Here is a 17859-nt window from a genome sequence, read left to right on the forward strand (position 1 = left end):
GCATAGGGAAGAGTTTTTTTGTCCGAAAGCATAACTTGATTAGTAGATTACAAAAGAAACACAATGAAAACATACAAACATGGTCATTTATCATCTTGTGAACCAAAGATGAACTTATTACAAGAAACCAAACACGCTTCTACATGGAAATATTTGACATAGGATTTTTGTCACACATCCATCGAGAGCTTTTAACATTAAGTCCTGGTCCTGGATGTGGGTTCGTCCATCTCCTCTCCTTCATCTTCATCGTCAGCCTTTCCAGTTCTCGTACCTCCTTTGCGTCCCATCTGTTGATATCCTTCAGTTCCTAGCTGCTCCTTCCTTGTATTCCCTCCTCGGCTCCTCCCTTAAAACATAATATCCCACAAATATCAAATCCCGTTATTATAGTCTATATTAATAACTTGAGATATACGTAACCATAAAATGGGAAATAAGTAGATATAGACCTTCAGCAAGATGCTGTTGAGCTTCGAAGCTTTTGCCTCCAGTGCCACCTTGCACGACGGTTTCTCCTTTCTTGGCCCTCTCGTCCAGCTGTTTCTTCTCCTGTTGAGAAGCCATGGCTCTTTATTTTTTGGCAAAAGTTTTTTTTTTTGGTTTAGTTTTTTAGCAAAAATTTATAAAAAAACTTAGAGAACAGAACAAATAAACCCAAACGACTTGGTGATGATGAATAATCGAAGAGATCGGCCTATTTGTGTATATATATTCGAACTGTTTGGGATGTCATTTTACTAGCTAGTGTCTCCACGTTGAGATTTGACGTGGTGATTCAGGAACAATCGGTACGTCATACGTGTGCTCTTCTTTTATGGTGACATGCCACGTGCGGATTGATTTAGCTGACGTATACTTGGAACTTGAAAGAGCCATGCTGCTTTTAATCTTCTTTGATGGTGACATGCCACGTGCGAATTGAATTAGCTGACGTATACTTGAAACTTGAAAGAGCCATGCTGCTTCACCGCGTGTTCTTTATCTATACCCCGGAAGCTGTTTTGTGTGTTGTCTTGTATGCTTATATACAGAATAAGTTTAATTTAAAACGTTGGAGGTCCTTCGCTCAGTATTAGATACAAAGTGTGATTGAAATTAATCTTTAATACTATATAAGATAGATGAGCTATTCTACTTATCACTAATTAGTTTTAGATTGGAAGTCAATCTAATTTAATATAATATTAGAGTTTGATTTACGCAGTTTTATCCGATCTACATCGATCTGGTCCAAAGTTGGCCCATCAATCCTTGTCCGAGTATTCTAAAATTGACACTCAAAAAACTTTTCATCTCGAATGGCGTATTAAACACAAAATATCTTACATCACTACTTGAAATGAATATTTAGTAATATATAATATAAATATACCACTTCATTTATCATCAATTGGTTTTAAGTTATAAGTCTATCTAGCTTAACACTTTGTATCTTATGGTATGTAATTTGCTGGTCAAAACGACATTAGGTGACGACTATTCTTTGTTTTGAGACTAGATTGAACTACCGAAAAAGTCTTCCACCCCTGGATGGCAGCAACTATGATTATTAAAAATCAAGTGAAATAAACAACTCTTAACAAACAAAAAACAATTAAGAAATCAACTTTGATTAATGTTAAATTCAGGTTTATTATGGGCTTCCAACTTAAAACCAATTGGTGATTATTGGATTGACTTTAACCCTTTATATATTACTTAATGTCCCTTAGAATTTCCGATATGGGATATACATCTCTAATACTCCTCCTCGAGATGATGGCTGTTATCGGCCAAAAATCTCGAAACTTTAGAACATTTATACTCAGTCGAACGAGTTTAACACAACCTTTATACCCGGTTGAAAGGGTTAATCACGACCTTTATACCCGGTCGGAAGGATTAATTTTTAATGATCTGGGCTCTGATACCATGTTAAATTCGGGTTTATTATGGGCTTCCAACTCAAAACCAATTAGCAATTAGTACATTGGCCTTAACCCTTTATGTATTACTTAATGTCACATTGATTTTCCAATGTGGGATACATATCCCTTAATACCCCTCCTCGAAATGATGGTTCTTATCGGCCAGAAATATCGGAAACTTTTTAAGACAGTTATACTCGGTCGAGCGAGTCAATTACGACCTATTTACCCGGTCGGGTAGGATTAATATTAATTAGGGATTTAACTTATTAGGATTTGGGCTCTGATACCATGTTAAATTCAGGTTTATTATGGGCTTCCAACTTAAAACCAATTAGTGATTAGTGGATTGACCCTAACCTTTTATATATTACTTAATGTCCTTTAGAATTCCCGATGTGTGATACATATCCTTTAATAATTAGAACATGTGTTGCAACATATAAACCGGGGAATACAATCCCAAATCTAAAATGATGAACAATGGAGAAAATTTAAAGAAAATGGAGAAAATTAAGAGGCCATGAGAAATGTCAAAACCTTTTTCTACTACTTATTAAATGTTACCAGAAATGAACTCAAAAGAGAAAACCATAAAATAAGTTGAGTTGCCTATGCTATATAACCCACAAAATAAGTTTACTAGGCTATATCTATGAATTTTTAGAAGTTGTCTATTATTACAAAATGAGTTACATTCAGGATACTTTAGTCTTCCCCCGGTCTATACTACTGTCTTCTCTTTGGAAAAGAATACAACAAATTCATTATTGTGATAAAGATACTGTCTTCGCTATCCCACAAGGTTATTCTCAGAAAGCAGCAATGACAGAGATAAATGATAATTCGTGGTATGAGTTCTAACTTTATGAATGTTTATATAAAATCAAAAGTGAGGACTCCCTACATCTTCGCTCCGAGTTCAACTGATGAAACCTCACTTTCTGATTCAGAATAACCTTGGACTACAATTGATGGACAAATGTGCCCCTCAGTTTTGACCGTCACATTGTCTTTTGTGGCCTTTACATAACTTACCAACTATCCAATCGTTAACCTCTGAATTACATGTTGCATATTCGATTAGCTGATTGCTTTATAAATGTGAATTTATTTTGTTTCAAACAGTTATATATGTCGTTGTTACGTCAATTTCAAAGCTGAAAATGTTGTTCATGTTAATTTTATTTTGTGTTCTAATATATATTTTAATGTAATTTCTAACCAGAAAGTAAACTTAAGTTAAATTCGTTTGCGAAGTCAAAAATGCCGACTCGAGACTGAGCCTTAGGAGGGAAGTTATTTCCGTTCATATATGACGAGGTATTGTCAACTGTTCCCAATCATACACTACATACACAATACTTTAATATTTATACATTTACGTATGGTATGATGTCTTAAATCTAAATGTTGTTCCTCTTTCCTTATAAGAATTAATATTGGAGTATTGATACCATGACAAATTATAGTTTGGATCAAAAGAAACTTGAATTTTATTGACAATCATGCTTGGTATTTATACCCAAGAAAGTACTGCTAGAATAGGAAAACGTAAAACCAAATCTAACTAGGAAAAACATATGAATAATTATCTAAAGACATATTAGTATGATTTCCTAAGCTTTATAGAAAATACATTTTGCCAGGTATACAGTAAATCATGTATTTTTTGCTCTGCATTATAAATTAATTGGAGTGACTAATTTAAAACCCTTTATAAAATGAATATACGAAGCTTTTTCTATTAAGCCCCAAAATCAGCTTCAATAAAAAGTCTTATCAAGTATCCAAAATCCTACAAATGGATAGCTTTTCTAGAAAGGCATATATGTCCGAGGACTAATTTTTCTTAATCGAGTTATTCATCCCTCGCATTCACGTAATATACCACAAAAAGTTGGGAACCATTTATGTATACACATCAAACTTTAATTGTTATGCATAGACTAATTGACTTGAAAGTTTGATGGTTTCTACTCTAAGTTAGTTAGCAATTAATGCAAAAAATTATAAAACATACATATATACCTAACTAAAATTGGTATAGGAAGACCAGATATGACTAGTTCCGTATTTCTTCGCAATTAGCCCCCCTTTTGTCAAGAAATCTTCGTATTTATGTGTATATTTATATATAGTTTTTACCATATTCATTTACGTTAACACGCTAATATAGTAGCTTTTCTAGCGTGTAAACCAAAATTTTACGTTTTTAAAGTAGTTTTATGTTGTTAATTAATGCGTAAAACTATACCCTTTTTTTGAAACTCTACTTGATGAGAGAAAACTATACTTGATGAGAGAAAATCTATAGTTATATATGGTAGCTAGTAATTCACGTTCTTCATAATACATTCTCGATTTCTCACCTACTCATACATGACATGAGTTTTGACATAAATGGATACCATTGAGTTGCGAATATTTGCTGCCGATAACATTTTTTTTGCCAAGGATGTAAATATCATATAAATATGAAAGATGTTTGTAAACTTTACAAAAAAAAATTAAAACCAGACGGGGTGCACTTTGCCGATAACATAACATGCATGTATGTTTGTGCGTTCAGTTTAATTACTAAAATAAATGGCGCGACTGACTTTCTTTGATTAATTCAATAGCAAGTAGTTAATGTAACCAAACCTATCAGTTCATCAGGCCGCCTGAAAAATGGGACCGTGCATACTCGAAAGACTTACTAGACCGTAATTAAGGTAATTATACTATACATTTAAAATGAAATAAATCAAATTAGTGACACAATTGTATTCAAATTCAATGGACGGTAGTTCAACATTCAAAGATTAATTATGGCAATATAATAAAGCCTCTTACCAAATTAAAATAAATCAAACAAAAAACTTATGGAGATGAGTGATTTTGGCACCGACGTGAATTTGACTAAATTACGAGAGGGAGACTTGGTCACGAAGGTGTTAATAAGCATGTAAGAAAGAGAAACAATCGTCGTTGACCATTGACCCAAAACTTGGTCATATATAAAAATATCTAACCGCCCACTATATCGCTAGGTTCTTTGCTTTTTCAGACGTACACAACAAGAAATAACTTAATCAAAACGCAACCCTATTTCTATTTTTCCTTTTCTATCTTTTCCTTATATGCATTCAAGAGTTCGATCAAGAAGAACAAACTTACCATGAACAGATTAGTGATAATGGCTCCGGAATCTCCTGTTTTCTTCCAGTCTCCTCTTGTTTTTTCTCCGACGTCGGTCAAAACGCCGTCGTCTTCACCACGTTCAACACCACAGAAGCTGACAATGTTAGCGTGTCCTTCAAGGAAGGCCAAAGAGACGACTTCGTGTCCTGGCTCCGACACCGTGTTGAAAAGAAAAAGACCACCGATGCTTGACCTAAAGTTGCCTCCGGTGGTTGCATCGTGGTGTACTACGACGGTGAAGACGCCGGAAAAAGCGGATGAGGTTGTCGAAGTAGAAGAAGATGGAGTTTACTCTGTTTATTGCAAGAGAGGAAGACGTGGACCAATAGAAGATCGGTACGTCGCGGCGGTTGATCCCGACGAAAGAGTACGTAAAAAGGCTTTCTTCGGCGTTTTTGACGGCCACGGCGGATCCAAAGCGGCGGAGTTCGCGGCCAAGAATCTCGGTAGCAACATTGACGCGGCGATGGCGGCAGCGAGGTCAGGAGAAGAAGGTTACTCGACTGAGAGAGCCATAAGAGACGGTTACATCAAAACTGATGAGGATTTCTTGAAAGAAGGCTCGAGAGGTGGCGCGTGTTGTGTAACCGCTCTTATATCGGAAGGTGAGCTTGCGGTTTCGAATGCAGGAGATTGCCGGGCGGTTATAAGCCGTGGTGGGGTCGCGGAAGCTCTTACTACCGATCACAATCCTGGTCAAGCAGATGAGCTCAAACGGATTGAAGCATTGGTGAGTTTTATCATCCCTTTATATTGTGTGTTTTAGTAATTACTAGCACTACAGAATCGTGGAATGGTTAAAATATATTTAAAAATACGCCAAGGTTTAGGTAACCATATTTTAGGAAAAAACTATATGTGATGAATTCATTGTTCTCCAAGTTTTATACCAATGACATTGAAATTTTGATCAAATTATTAACACATAGGTCACATTCTATTTTCTCTAATTAATTTCATCATGTTTTATAGGAATCGCCGAATGGATGAAAAAATGATGTATTAGTCCAGTTTTATTTGATTGGGTGCGGTTTACTTAATTTTTGTGTGTTGTGTAGGGTGGTTATGTTGACTGCTGCAACGGCGTGTGGAGAATTCAAGGAACATTAGCCGTCTCACGAGGAATTGGAGACCGGTATCTCAAGGAGTGGGTAATAGCTGAACCGGAAACAAAAACATTACGGATAAAACCGGAATTTGAGTTCTTGATCTTAGCATCTGACGGCCTTTGGGATAAGGTAAGCCTAACTGGAAATGTCTTCTTTTGTTAGTCTGTGGTTTGAATGTTGAATCGGATTTTCCGTGGACGTTATAGGTAACGAACCAGGAGGCGGTTGATGTGGTTCGACCGTACTGCGTAGATGTGGAGAATCCAAAGACACTCTCTGCTTGCCAGAAACTAGTCGAGCTATCCTGTAAGAGAGGGTCCTTGGATGATATTAGTCTAATCATAATTCAGCTACAAAAGTTTGTGGCATGATTCATTAAACATCTAGTATTAAGCTAAACTTGATTAAATTCGTTAGGTCTTAAGTTATTGAAAATTTTTGTCGGTATTTACATGTAAATATAAATTTCAAACATTATTAACTAATATTATTATTATTCCTGGGGATCTCAAGATCCAAGTGTCATTATCTTGCGATATGTTTTTTTAATCAATATCTTGCGATATGTTTGAGAAAAAAAAGCAAAAACTAAAAGCTATTCCATAACAAACCCTAAAAGAATATTTCATCATAAGGAAATATCATCCAAAATATTGTCATTCAGCATGTGGTGAAATAAGATGGCGAACAAGGGCCGAGATGGAGACGGCGTAGACTCCATCAGCTCTCTGCCTGATGAGCTCCTACAACACATCCTCTCTTCTCTTAAAACCGCAACTGCCGTCAAGACTTCCACCTTGTCCAAACGATGGAGGCATGTATGGTCTGGTACACCTTCTCTCTACCTCGTTTGGAACGGGCATAATTTTAAAGTTGATTCGATGAACAAAACCCTAGCTCGCTACACGGCTCACAAGATGACGAGTTTTCATCTCTATGCCGATAACATTAACAGGTCCATCGAGTCTCCTGACATTAACAGGTCCATAGAGTTCGCCATGTCCAAGAATGTGGAGAATATGTTGCTGGATATACGTTATTATAGGTATAACTTACCTGAGTTCTTGTACTTCAGTTCCACTATCAAACAACTCACACTTTCGGTACACAACTACTACTCTGATATGAAGGTTCCCACAAGCTCAGTGTCTTGGACATCTCTGAAGAAACTGTCACTGTTTTGTTGCAATTTTTCTGAGGAGTGCATGGCTAGGATTCTATCTGGTAGTCCGATTCTCGAACGCCTAAGGTTGGACTTTTGCAGTGAGCTGAAGGTTATTGATGTCAGCAAATCTCTAAGTCTGAGAACATTGGAAGCAACCATTAGTGCTGCGGGAATCCAAATTGTGGCACCACATATCCGTTGTCTCAGATTGAAAAGCTGCTTGTATCAATGTACTTTAGTTGATGTCTCTTCTTTAACCGAAGCTAACCTAGAGATTAGCGTAATGTCAACTGAAATACTGACGGATGGTTTTCCTCAAGTTATTATGCAAAAGATGGTAGAGAAGTTGCAGAACGTAGAGACACTTACCTTTGGGCCTAACCTTCTTAAGGTATACATTCCTGCATTCTCTAATATCTACTACTCATGTTAGGTTTTGATTTGCAATAATACATTCACACTCTATGAAATCGCTTAGATATCATTAAAACATAATTCTTATCTTAGCATCCGTAACTAGTCTTTCACTAATAATAATATTTTACTAAAAAAGTTTTCTAAAAGCTTGAGAGAGATCTCCACTTCAGGTGCTCACAGCCTTTTGCTTTCTTCTTGATATATATATTGTTTTGGTATTTACTATATGTATGTGCTCTTTTTTGTTTAAAGATATTATCTGTTGCCGAGCTCCATCATCTTCCTTTTCCGAGCTTCAAGGTTAAAGATTTGACGCTTGAGACAACGATCTCTCAAGATGTAATTCCTGGCTTAGTAACGGTGCTAGAAAACTCACCTCAGCTGAAGAAGCTAACAGTGCAACCAAAGCTCGTTAATGGCACCCTACTGGTATATATATTTTCCATCTATAAGCATCTCTTATTATGCTCCCATTTCTACTGGCGAGTTTGAAGAATCTGATATATTGGGAATATGTTTGCACAACTGAGAATCTTTTTCTGTTGACAGGGGAAGTCTCTTGACGACTTGTTGGATGTGCATGGCTTGATATATTCGGATCAACGCTGGAGGTCGGAAGCGATGGTCTTTCCAAAGATTTTGACTTGGGATGTTGAGCCAAAGCATGTGGTTTCATTCATAAAACTTATTCTCAAAACCACAAAAACATTAGAGAAGATGGTCTTAGGGTTGGGATATTATCTTCAAGGAAGACAAGTTGAAGAGTTTCTTGAGATGGTTCCAATGCTTTGCCAAGACAACAATGTCTCCATCTCAAACAAGTTGAATCAGAGGGGTTTAGTATCAACAACAGTCTATCAAGTCCACTCTGGACTTATTCTAGGATGGCGAAAACCTTGCCCCTCCTTTGTTAAATGCAATATTGGTTCGTCATGGCTAGACGCCAATCGGAACTGTGGAGCGGCGTGGATGGTGCGTGATCACATGGGACAACCTCTGGTTCATGGACGTCGGTCATACTCCATGGTTGCATCTAGTGTGGAGGCAGACCTTCTAAGCTTCCGGTGGGCTATAGAATGTTTGGCAACTAGTCATTTTGATGCAGTTGTCTTTGAATCGCCCTCTTATATTGCAGGGGAGGCAATCTTGCATCCAGAGTCCTTTCCTCAGTACGGAGCTATGCTCAACTCCATACGGAGACAGCTGGAAAGCTTCAGGCTCTGGAGCATTGCTTTCGTTCGTAAGGAAGGTAACCTCTGTGTGGATGCAATTGCTCTCAGTGTTACCCGTGATCATCGTTATCAGTCCTACATAGGGCGTGCTGGACCGTCGTGGCTTAACCAATTGATCCAAGCAGAAGCAGCTGCAGCCACTAACCCGGACTAAGACCCGATAATGCCTTTGCATTGCAGCCTCTGTTTCTGTTTTGGATAGAGAACTCTTCCTTGAGTTTCTTTTTCTATGTTGGTTTGCGTTTACCTCTCTCATAACTGTTTCGAGATTGAGATATCTTTTGACATTAATGAAGTTTACCAAGTGTTAAAAAATGAGAAGTTTCCATATTCATTTACTTGAGAGTTCTAGATCTCACCTTGGTATATAGATATATATATATATATATTTTTTTTTTATACGGTACAATTTAGCATATAGGATTATTTGATTTAAGAAGAGATGTAGCTTTAATATAATGGTCAGAGTCTTGGCTCTGTTTATCTAGCGTGGGAAGCCTTACGAAATTTCACTCCTTTGTACTTCCTTTACACTAGTAGATACGCTTTCACTTACCCTCTTGCTCGCCTCTTTGGTTGAAAAGTCGTTTGCTATACTCATTACCCAACCATTAGTTTGGATATGATCTCTTGTGTCCTCAAAGGAACTCCATGTAACAACGACGCTTCAATCGCCAAGAGGTTTTGGTTTCTCCTTGCTTAGTTAGTGATTTAACTTCTGTTGGTTTGCTAGTGAGGTTTTTGTTTTGTTGGTAGTGACTGTAGAGTTCTATAGAAACGCCATGTACTGATGTACAGGTGTTTGCTCAAAGCTCTTATTCAAACTTGTTTCTTGTAATACACAGAGCTTTTGTGATTCTTATCCTATGGGCTTTATATTGTAGGGAACTAGTGGCACTGCTAGGGAATGCAATTGAAGAAATGCATGGGAATGGGATGATAGATGAACACTTTGGAATTAGTGTTGTTGAGTACATGGCTGCTGGTGCAATCCCAATAGGTGAGACTTAAGGCTTTTATCTCAGAATTTCAGTTACTCTTATATCTTCTTAAGGCTCATCTGGCTTTTTTTTACTTGTGGTGCAGCTCACAACTCGGCTGGACCCAAAATGGACATTGTGTTGGAAGAAGATGGACAAAGAACAGGCTTTCTTGCTGAGACTGTGGAGGAATATGCTGAAGCGATCCTTGAGATTGTGAAGATGAAAGAAACAGAGAGGCTTAAGATGGCTGCATATGCTGGAAAATAAGCCACGAGGTTCTCTGAACAACAGTTAAGTGAGGACATAGACTTGTTGTCTTCCTGATTCTACTTGACTGGTTAAAAAGTTTTGTCATCATCAGACGTTAACTTTCAATAGCACTGTCATGTTTGCAACTACTTGCGTTGTCTTTGAACTCATGTTCTTTTCAATGAAAATTAATCAAGAATTAGAAAAAGAAAAAAAAAAGTTAAAGGGCAGGAAGAACCATGCATGGCCCGACAAACCCATTGCTCTTACTATGTCTTTGTCGCTTAACCGCAGATTGCTCTACAAACCGGCGTTAATTAGGGTTAGGTCGCTCGGTGCCGTTAAGCTGACCACAGCATCTCTACTTGTATATATTAGTTTGCAACTCATTTGTGTGGACAATATATAACAAATATGTGATTGTAAATGACATTAAGATTCTGTAGCAGATTAAATCAATGCACTAGAGATCATTCAAAGATAGAAGAGAGGAGAAGGTCAATTATATCTCGACTTGTATTAGTTTTTGCTACTCATTTATCATGTGTAGACAATGTATAACAGATATGTGAATGCGAGGACATTAAAATAAAAATCAATGCACAAAAAGACCATTCAAAAGAGAGAAGAGAGGGGAGTGTCAACAAAGGTAGGCTTATTGGAAACCAGAAAGCTTAGAGAGAGTTTATAACTTACTATAAAAACAAATGTAAAAAAAACTTACTATAAAAACGAATGTCATGAAGTGTTCAGCAACCTACGAGGTGAAAGAATAGTGCCACCAATAGTTAAAAATGCGTATAAATAAAATAAGAAATGAAGCAACTCAACCATGAGCCCAAATAAAAGAGAAAGAAGACAAGTATTCATTGTCGGTAGTTGCTAGTTGATCTTTATAGAAAAAAGCCACGCATAGATGGAATATACGACGACGGGGAAAAACAAAAAGAAACTAACAAAGCATTCGAGTAGTTGATATGATTATCATAGTAACAAAAGATTGCAAGATGAAATTATTTGCATTGAAAAGATGCCAATTATTTTTTTTTTTTTTTGATAACTCTGGTATCTGGGCAGCCACATTCCCAACTATCCCCTCGAAAGGGGTCCAGCGCCCCAACAGAAGGGATGTTAAATCCGTTGTGGCCAAGACTCGAACCCGGGTGGCGGGCAGTACAGCTGTACCTCCTTTACCACCAAGCTACGAGCGCTTTCATATAATCGGGAGGCTTATTAACTAGGGCAGATAATTTCAAACTTAACCTAATGTTTTATTTTCTTTCTCACGTTAAAAGTTAGCACGATTAATATTATTTATACCCTTAATGTATAAATTAAATAAATTATATAAAAAAAACAAATTTAGTGTTTATTTGATTAGATAAGTGCTTACAATTAATAAAAAATATCTATAATTTAAAAATATATTTAAACTAAAAAAATAATTCCTATATATATTGTGTTGTTATCCTTTTTTAGAATAATATTGCGTTGTTATGCAAAAATATATATTTTAATAAAATAGTTAAAAGGTTAAAAACAGAAAATGCATAACTAAATATTAAATAAAATTATTAATTCTATATAATTGAAAGAGAATATCAAGTGATCTCTAAGATTTATATATTATTTATTAATAATGAATATAGTGCACAAAGAAAATTTTAAAAATTTCTAATACATAAGAATTTTCAATTAAAACATAAATAACTATTTAAAATTATTTTTTAATTAATAATACATATATTAATAAGTAGTTATAAAATCTCTAGCACTTACCGACAAAACACCTAGTAGAAGTATAATTAGGTATATCGACATATCGTTTGAATCTCTTTTGATATTTACTTTGGGATCTCACCATACTACTAAACTTTCACCAGTTTTGACTATCATTTCTGTTTATGTAGCTAGTGTTTAACAGAGGCTATTAGTTTTTTTTTACTAAACAGAAGCTATTACAGTTTGATGTTAAAAATTGAAAATACTGTTTTATCAAGTTAGTTAATCATATATGTATAACTAGGCTCGGCCCGCCCTACGGGCGGGATGTAAGAAAAAATAATATTTAGTTTCATCTCAATTTGTGAAAATTATTTTAAAATATATTTATTATTCATTTCTATTAAAAAAATCATATGTTTATCTAGCTAATAAAGAAATCTCACTTTTATTATGTAATTATTTTACATTTTCCTATAGGTTTGATTATATGTTTGTATTTTGTTTTGTGCAGCATATTTTGTATTTATATTTATATGTTATAAAATATAAGTCGTTAGGCAATTTTAAAATTATTTCAATGTCTTGTTGATGAGCATGTTCTTTTAGCTGTGAAGCCATATTTTACATGGATCTAAGAAGTGGAAGTTTTAATAAGTATGCCATCTAAGTTAGGTGGATATGTGTCTTCTGATTATGTAGTAATTACTTGGGTATTGTGGCGTGTTCTTAAAATCAAAACATATGTACTTGAAGGCTTTATAAATGTAGAACGAATAAGTGTATTTTCAATCTTGAGCCATCGTTGGTTATTTAATTATGTTTTATTACTCATCGTTGGCTTATTATGAAATGTATCTACAACCGAACATAGAGTATTATATATTTGTATTCTTCGGTTTTAAACTCAGAGTTATGCTTTAAACTCAATACCATTTTCACGATAGCTAAGAAAAAACATAGCAAACTCCGGATAAGGAGAAAATTAAAAAAACATTGATGTCTAAGAATTATTCAAAGAGGAAATTTGACTCAAGAATTAAAATTTAAAAAAACCAACATTGATGCCTAAGCATTACTGAAAGAGGAAAATTGACTCTAGAAACTACATCATGTTCACTTACGCCTTTCGTGCTTTCTTGACGACATTCAAAGTTGTTGAAAGGCGAGGCTTCTTGGTGGCAGGACCACTGGAGGATGTTCCTGCAGATGAGGTTTCCACACGTTTGTTACCTTCGATGCCAACGTTAGGAAGGGCTGAGATGTTCCCATGCAAGTCATCATCGTCACCGTCCTGATTAAAGAGAAACATATATCATTATTTGCATTCTACGGAAGGACCCGAATGAACTAAATGTAGTATTTTACGTTGACGACAAAGTCAGGCAGTGGCAGACAGTCACGCTTGTTCATGCGAGAGATAGCGAAGGTCACGACCAGATTTATGAAATGTGGTTTACGTTCGTTTCCTCCCCGTTTTAGAGGTTAATTTCTTGTGTGTTTCGCCTGAGAAACCGTGAGACATTAACTTTTTGAATTTTTTTGGTAAAATAATTAACTGGACTAAGAAAGAATATCCGGTTATCAGTTCTGATAGGATCTGATCATTTCAGTACATTGGAATTTGTGTATATGATGTTAGCCTGAGTCTGCAGTGTCAGCAAATGAAAATTTTAACATTCTCATTGATTTATTAGTTCATATATTAGGCTTGATAAGTGATTCCTTGAACAACTTCTCGAAAACCCATGATCATATCTTCATGTATCTTGTACTTAACACTTTTGCATAACCTTTTATGTATACAGTAAAGATCTGGATCGTGCTGGTCACAATCTCTGCCTTTTTGATTGGTCTTTTGCAGGCTGCAATCGTTCCTCCAAGCTATACATGGTTGGTGAGTTAAACAAAAGTCTTTCCCTTTGGTTTACTATTTGATCATCTGAAACTACGATTGTGTTGTCATTTGGTTATGTCGCCGCCTGTTTCTGTTACAGCTACACATCTACTTTATAGTATCTATCAGATGCCATGGTCTTTGAATGGTTGGTCTCGGTTAATACAGTTTCCTACATGTCCCCAAGAAGCTCAGTTAGGGTAACAAAATAAAAAAAGACGAAAAACATATATTCTACAAAAAAGTTGGAGACAGAACCAAGAAAGAATAAATACGTGAGGTGATCTTACTTGAAGTAATGGCAGGATTGAGTAAAGTCTCATCCTCTCTTTTCAAATGAACTACAACTCTCCCAACTTTCATGAATTCAAGCGGGTATGCTCTGTCAATCTGAGAACAATATCATAAAAAATCAAATCATTAACCCTGAAAACTTAAATCAAATGATTTAAATCATAAAGGAAAGATTTTGTATTTAAATTTAGATAGATGAAAAAATTGACACAAAATCAACAAACAAAATCAAAATCATTGCCCATAAACGAAATGTCCTCTAGTGTTACGTCTTAGGAAGCGATGAGATTAGTTCATGCTTCCATCCTAAATCCCGAAACCAAGAGGAAGTAATAAAAGGGATACCTTTTCATCCATTTTTACAGCCAAGTCGTAGAGGTTCAAATGTTGAGTGTCGGACGGCTGGTTGAGCAACAGAAGCACCAGAGGACATTTCGACTACTGGATGAAATCTATGCGGGTTTCAAAAATATGTGAGTTGATTTGAGATGCACGGCCCTGGTGTATGACATGAACTATATATAGGTGAGAAGTTTGAAGCGGTTATGAAACCCAGCTATTATTGAGGGTCTGAGTAAAGACTGGGAGATCTGTGAGATGTATAGATAGAGGAAGACTAACAGTTAATGTGTTTAATTGGAGAAGTAGAAATGATAACGTATGTGAGTGTGAGAAAGTTAGGATATTGACTAACTACTCTGGAGATCGAAGAGAGCGGAGAACACGAAGGAGATTAGGGTTCCAGCAGGAGACTGTGGTCATCGGGCCGCAGGCGAACACATCATAAGGCCCAAATGCCAAGCCCGTAACATCTCTAATTACACTTTAGTGATACGGTGCGGATCCGACGTGGCAGCGCGAGAGAGCTTCTATTTCCGACGTGGCATCCGAGCTGGCATGCCCAGGAGAGATACAATGCTTCTTTTATATATAAAGATTACTTAGCCGTTGGTAATAACTAGCTAAATTCTTTATATTGTGTTGTATACTAATTCAGTTTTATCACAATTTTTTTTGTAGTAAGATTTTCACATATTAAAAACAATGTTACCATATTTCTGTTTTATCCTTGATTAATATATTTATGAGTTTACTTCGATAAGCTAAAAATAATATAAACCTAAAATTATCGTAATAAAGCAATGCAGAAAATATAGAGCCATTCTTTGAGAAACAAAAATAAAATCCTTTTGCTGACAAAAAAAACAAAAACAAAATCCTTAGAAGATAATTAAAATGAAATTGAATAGTATGTTTAAAGATAGTTGATTGAGCCTACTATCTAAAATGAACTGCATAGATATAAATTTGTCGGCCAGAAATAAATTATCATTCAGATTTGTAATCTTTTTAATTAACTCTAATCCATAAATTTGATGATAAAAATCTGCTCATATAACTGGAGTGTTAAGTAGTTTATAAGAACAACAATATGCCAATGGCTTGATAAACTCGAATCTGAGTGCAATCTTTAACATAATTATATATCAATGTGTGGTATGAAACTGCTGATTTCGAAGTGTCACTTTTAGCCCTACATATCTTTGATTAACGCACATTTTAAGATATTTTCAATTAAAATTTTGAAAATAGTAAGTTTTAGTGACTTATTACAACCACCACATCTACTGATTACTAAATAAAAGGCTTATCTTCCGCATGTGAGTATGTGACAAGAAGCGCCACCAAATCTAAGTTAAAGCTCTTTTTTTTTCTGTCGATGCTCATAGCAGTTTCTTTCCCAAATTACACAAATAGTTTCATTTTTCTTTATTGGAAAGTATTGTTTTATACTTCTGGATAGAAATTGGAACATATAAAATATAGAGAAACTTACAGGAGAGCGATAAGGGTATAAAAATACCTTTTTATATGATTAATGATGAAGTTATATAATTTTTTTACTAATATTATTTAACTTGTGAGCGATAACAAAGAAAAAACTGTACGGTTGAATTTTTCAACTTGCACTTTGTCACAATTCAAAATACAGTATGGTAAGAGAAACAATCTTTTGAAGCTTTACTTCTCAAGAAAAAATGTGCGGTTAAGAAAAAATTTCTAAAAGTTTTAGGGAAATTTTCAAATACCTTTATAACTTCAACTCATGTTTTAAATGAGCTTTATTCTGGTCTTTCTCTATCTTTTCACAGGAAAACTATGTCCTATATCAACTACATCGGCAGCATCACCAAACCTAACTGCACAGTTTTTCACTCGACCATGCATAGACGAACAAGCAACATGCATTAAATATATCTAATTATAGTACCATGCTGGCGTTGCAAAAGAAACACCGTGTATATCTTAATTATTTTGTTATGGTCCGAGTCATGAATTTAATGGGAAACAGTTTCGTTCTGTTCATGCTTTTCTTGACTTTAAATATGATAAAACAAAGCATTGGCAATAAAAAATTAGTGCAAGTTTTAAAGTTGATGATGAAAGGAAAAAACAGACCAATAAAAGTCTAGAATGAGTAGTATCATACTATTAGAGGAATTGAAGTTTGATGTTGAACAGAAACCAAAGCTCTCGTGAGGAAGATGAACACAAGAGAATCTGGAAATTATAATTGTTTCTGTTAATCGTAAATGAAGAAGATACAAGTGTTTATATACATATCCGGTTTATACCGGTTCTCACTAACCAAACCACAAACCAACTATACATATTCTAATACTCCCCCTCAAGATGTAAGGAACTTGCATCTTGGACTTGAAAACCATGTGAATAGGGGAATCTCTGGTGGTCTTGGTAGAGAACAATAAAGGAGATCAAGTATAAACTTGAACCAACCAGAACCTGCCACATTAATATGATCAGTAGAAGCAAAGGCTCGGTTCAGTCCTTGTAGAGAGAGTGATGGAAAACTCTGTTGCCATTGCAGATCATGAAGGATCAAGGCTGTTTGACTGCCACTGAACAGAACAACAGAAAGTAGAAGATAGCTGAACCAATCCCATTCCCAAGAAGCAATAGCCAATGAAGTATATTCAGCTTCGTCTGGTCTTCTACAAACCACATCTTGCTGCATAGATAGCCAATAGGCTGAGACAAATCTTGAATCAGTCTTGAGAAAGTGCAGAAAACCTGAAGCAGCAGAGAGATGTAAAACAGGAGATGCAAGCATATAATGCTTCAGCTGTTTCAATACAAGACCAGTGGAAGATCTCTGCATTTGCAAAGTAATAAGTAGCTTAATGAGCTTGTGATAGCGAGAAGCAGCAGACATGAGACCTCCACTCAATAAGAAATAGCTTGTCTCAGACATTATCTCCATCTTTTGTAGCAATCTGTCAAGCTCTTGAAGTTCATGTCTTGTACCCAGAAAATAAACCACATCAGCACAAACCACATCACGCCAAATGTGTGAACCACACAACAAAATCAAACTCTCAGCAACACTGAACAACAACGTCACGTAGAGCGTACTCGAAGTCTTGAAACCAACAACCATCGTGATATACTTCAGCCAGAAATCAATTGTTGCATAAGCATGTTGATCAAGTGACATCAAACGAAACGAGGAGCTTAAATGTTGAACCAGTGCAGCAGCTTCAATGGCATAGAAGGTGATAAACAAACCATGAGCAAGAGGAGCTATCACTTGCAATCCTCTGTAGATCATCAACACCAGTACATCTACTTCACACGCCAAACGTTTCTCCCCCTGTCGACAAAGATGCTGATGC

At 35.7% G+C, this 17859-nt stretch overlaps 3 protein-coding genes across 3 annotated transcripts; 2 read left to right on the top strand and 1 right to left on the bottom strand.

Moving 5' to 3' along the window:
- Nucleotides 1-31: 31 nt before the first annotated feature.
- LOC103857913 (late seed maturation protein P8B6) lies at nt 32-687 on the bottom strand. Its single transcript, XM_009135170.3, has 2 exons — nt 453-687; nt 32-349 (listed from the first exon to the last, which is right to left on the bottom strand). The coding sequence occupies exons 1-2, from the start codon at nt 565-567 to the stop codon at nt 198-200; spliced, it is 267 nt and encodes an 88-aa protein (XP_009133418.1). The 5' UTR covers nt 568-687; the 3' UTR covers nt 32-197.
- A 246-nt stretch (nt 688-933) lies between these two features.
- On the top strand, nt 934-6733 carry LOC103857914 (probable protein phosphatase 2C 30). The gene is made up of 3 exons (XM_009135171.2): nt 934-5826; nt 6155-6334; nt 6412-6733. Exons 1-3 carry the CDS (start codon nt 5074-5076, stop codon nt 6574-6576), a joined length of 1098 nt encoding a protein of 365 aa, XP_009133419.2. The 5' UTR covers nt 934-5073; the 3' UTR covers nt 6577-6733.
- Nucleotides 6734-6826: 93 nt separating this feature from the next.
- On the top strand, nt 6827-9173 carry LOC103857915 (putative F-box/LRR-repeat protein At3g18150). The gene is made up of 3 exons (XM_009135172.3): nt 6827-7761; nt 8040-8216; nt 8337-9173. The coding sequence occupies exons 1-3, from the start codon at nt 6886-6888 to the stop codon at nt 9171-9173; spliced, it is 1890 nt and encodes a 629-aa protein (XP_009133420.1). The 5' UTR covers nt 6827-6885.
- The last annotated feature ends 8686 nt before the right edge of the window (nt 9174-17859 follow it).

Source organism: Brassica rapa, chromosome A03 (genome assembly GCF_000309985.2).
Source record: "Brassica rapa cultivar Chiifu-401-42 chromosome A03, CAAS_Brap_v3.01, whole genome shotgun sequence".
NCBI lineage: Eukaryota > Viridiplantae > Streptophyta > Magnoliopsida > Brassicales > Brassicaceae > Brassica > Brassica rapa.

Excerpts from the sequence above, each read along its gene's own strand:
- LOC103857913 (XM_009135170.3), bottom strand. The coding sequence starts at position 567 with ATGGCTTCTCAACAGGAGAAGAAACAGCTGGACGAGAGGGCCAAGAAA. Across the intron at positions 350-452 it reads TCAACAGCATCTTGCTGAAG|GGAGGAGCCGAGGAGGGAAT; the intron begins GTCTATATCTAC and ends TTATGTTTTAAG.
- LOC103857914 (XM_009135171.2), top strand. The coding sequence starts at position 5,074 with ATGAACAGATTAGTGATAATGGCTCCGGAATCTCCTGTTTTCTTCCAG. Across the intron at positions 5,827-6,154 it reads TCAAACGGATTGAAGCATTG|GGTGGTTATGTTGACTGCTG; the intron begins GTGAGTTTTATC and ends TGTGTTGTGTAG. Across the intron at positions 6,335-6,411 it reads CTGACGGCCTTTGGGATAAG|GTAACGAACCAGGAGGCGGT; the intron begins GTAAGCCTAACT and ends TGGACGTTATAG.
- LOC103857915 (XM_009135172.3), top strand. The coding sequence starts at position 6,886 with ATGGCGAACAAGGGCCGAGATGGAGACGGCGTAGACTCCATCAGCTCT. Across the intron at positions 7,762-8,039 it reads TTGGGCCTAACCTTCTTAAG|ATATTATCTGTTGCCGAGCT; the intron begins GTATACATTCCT and ends TTTTGTTTAAAG. Across the intron at positions 8,217-8,336 it reads TCGTTAATGGCACCCTACTG|GGGAAGTCTCTTGACGACTT; the intron begins GTATATATATTT and ends TTCTGTTGACAG.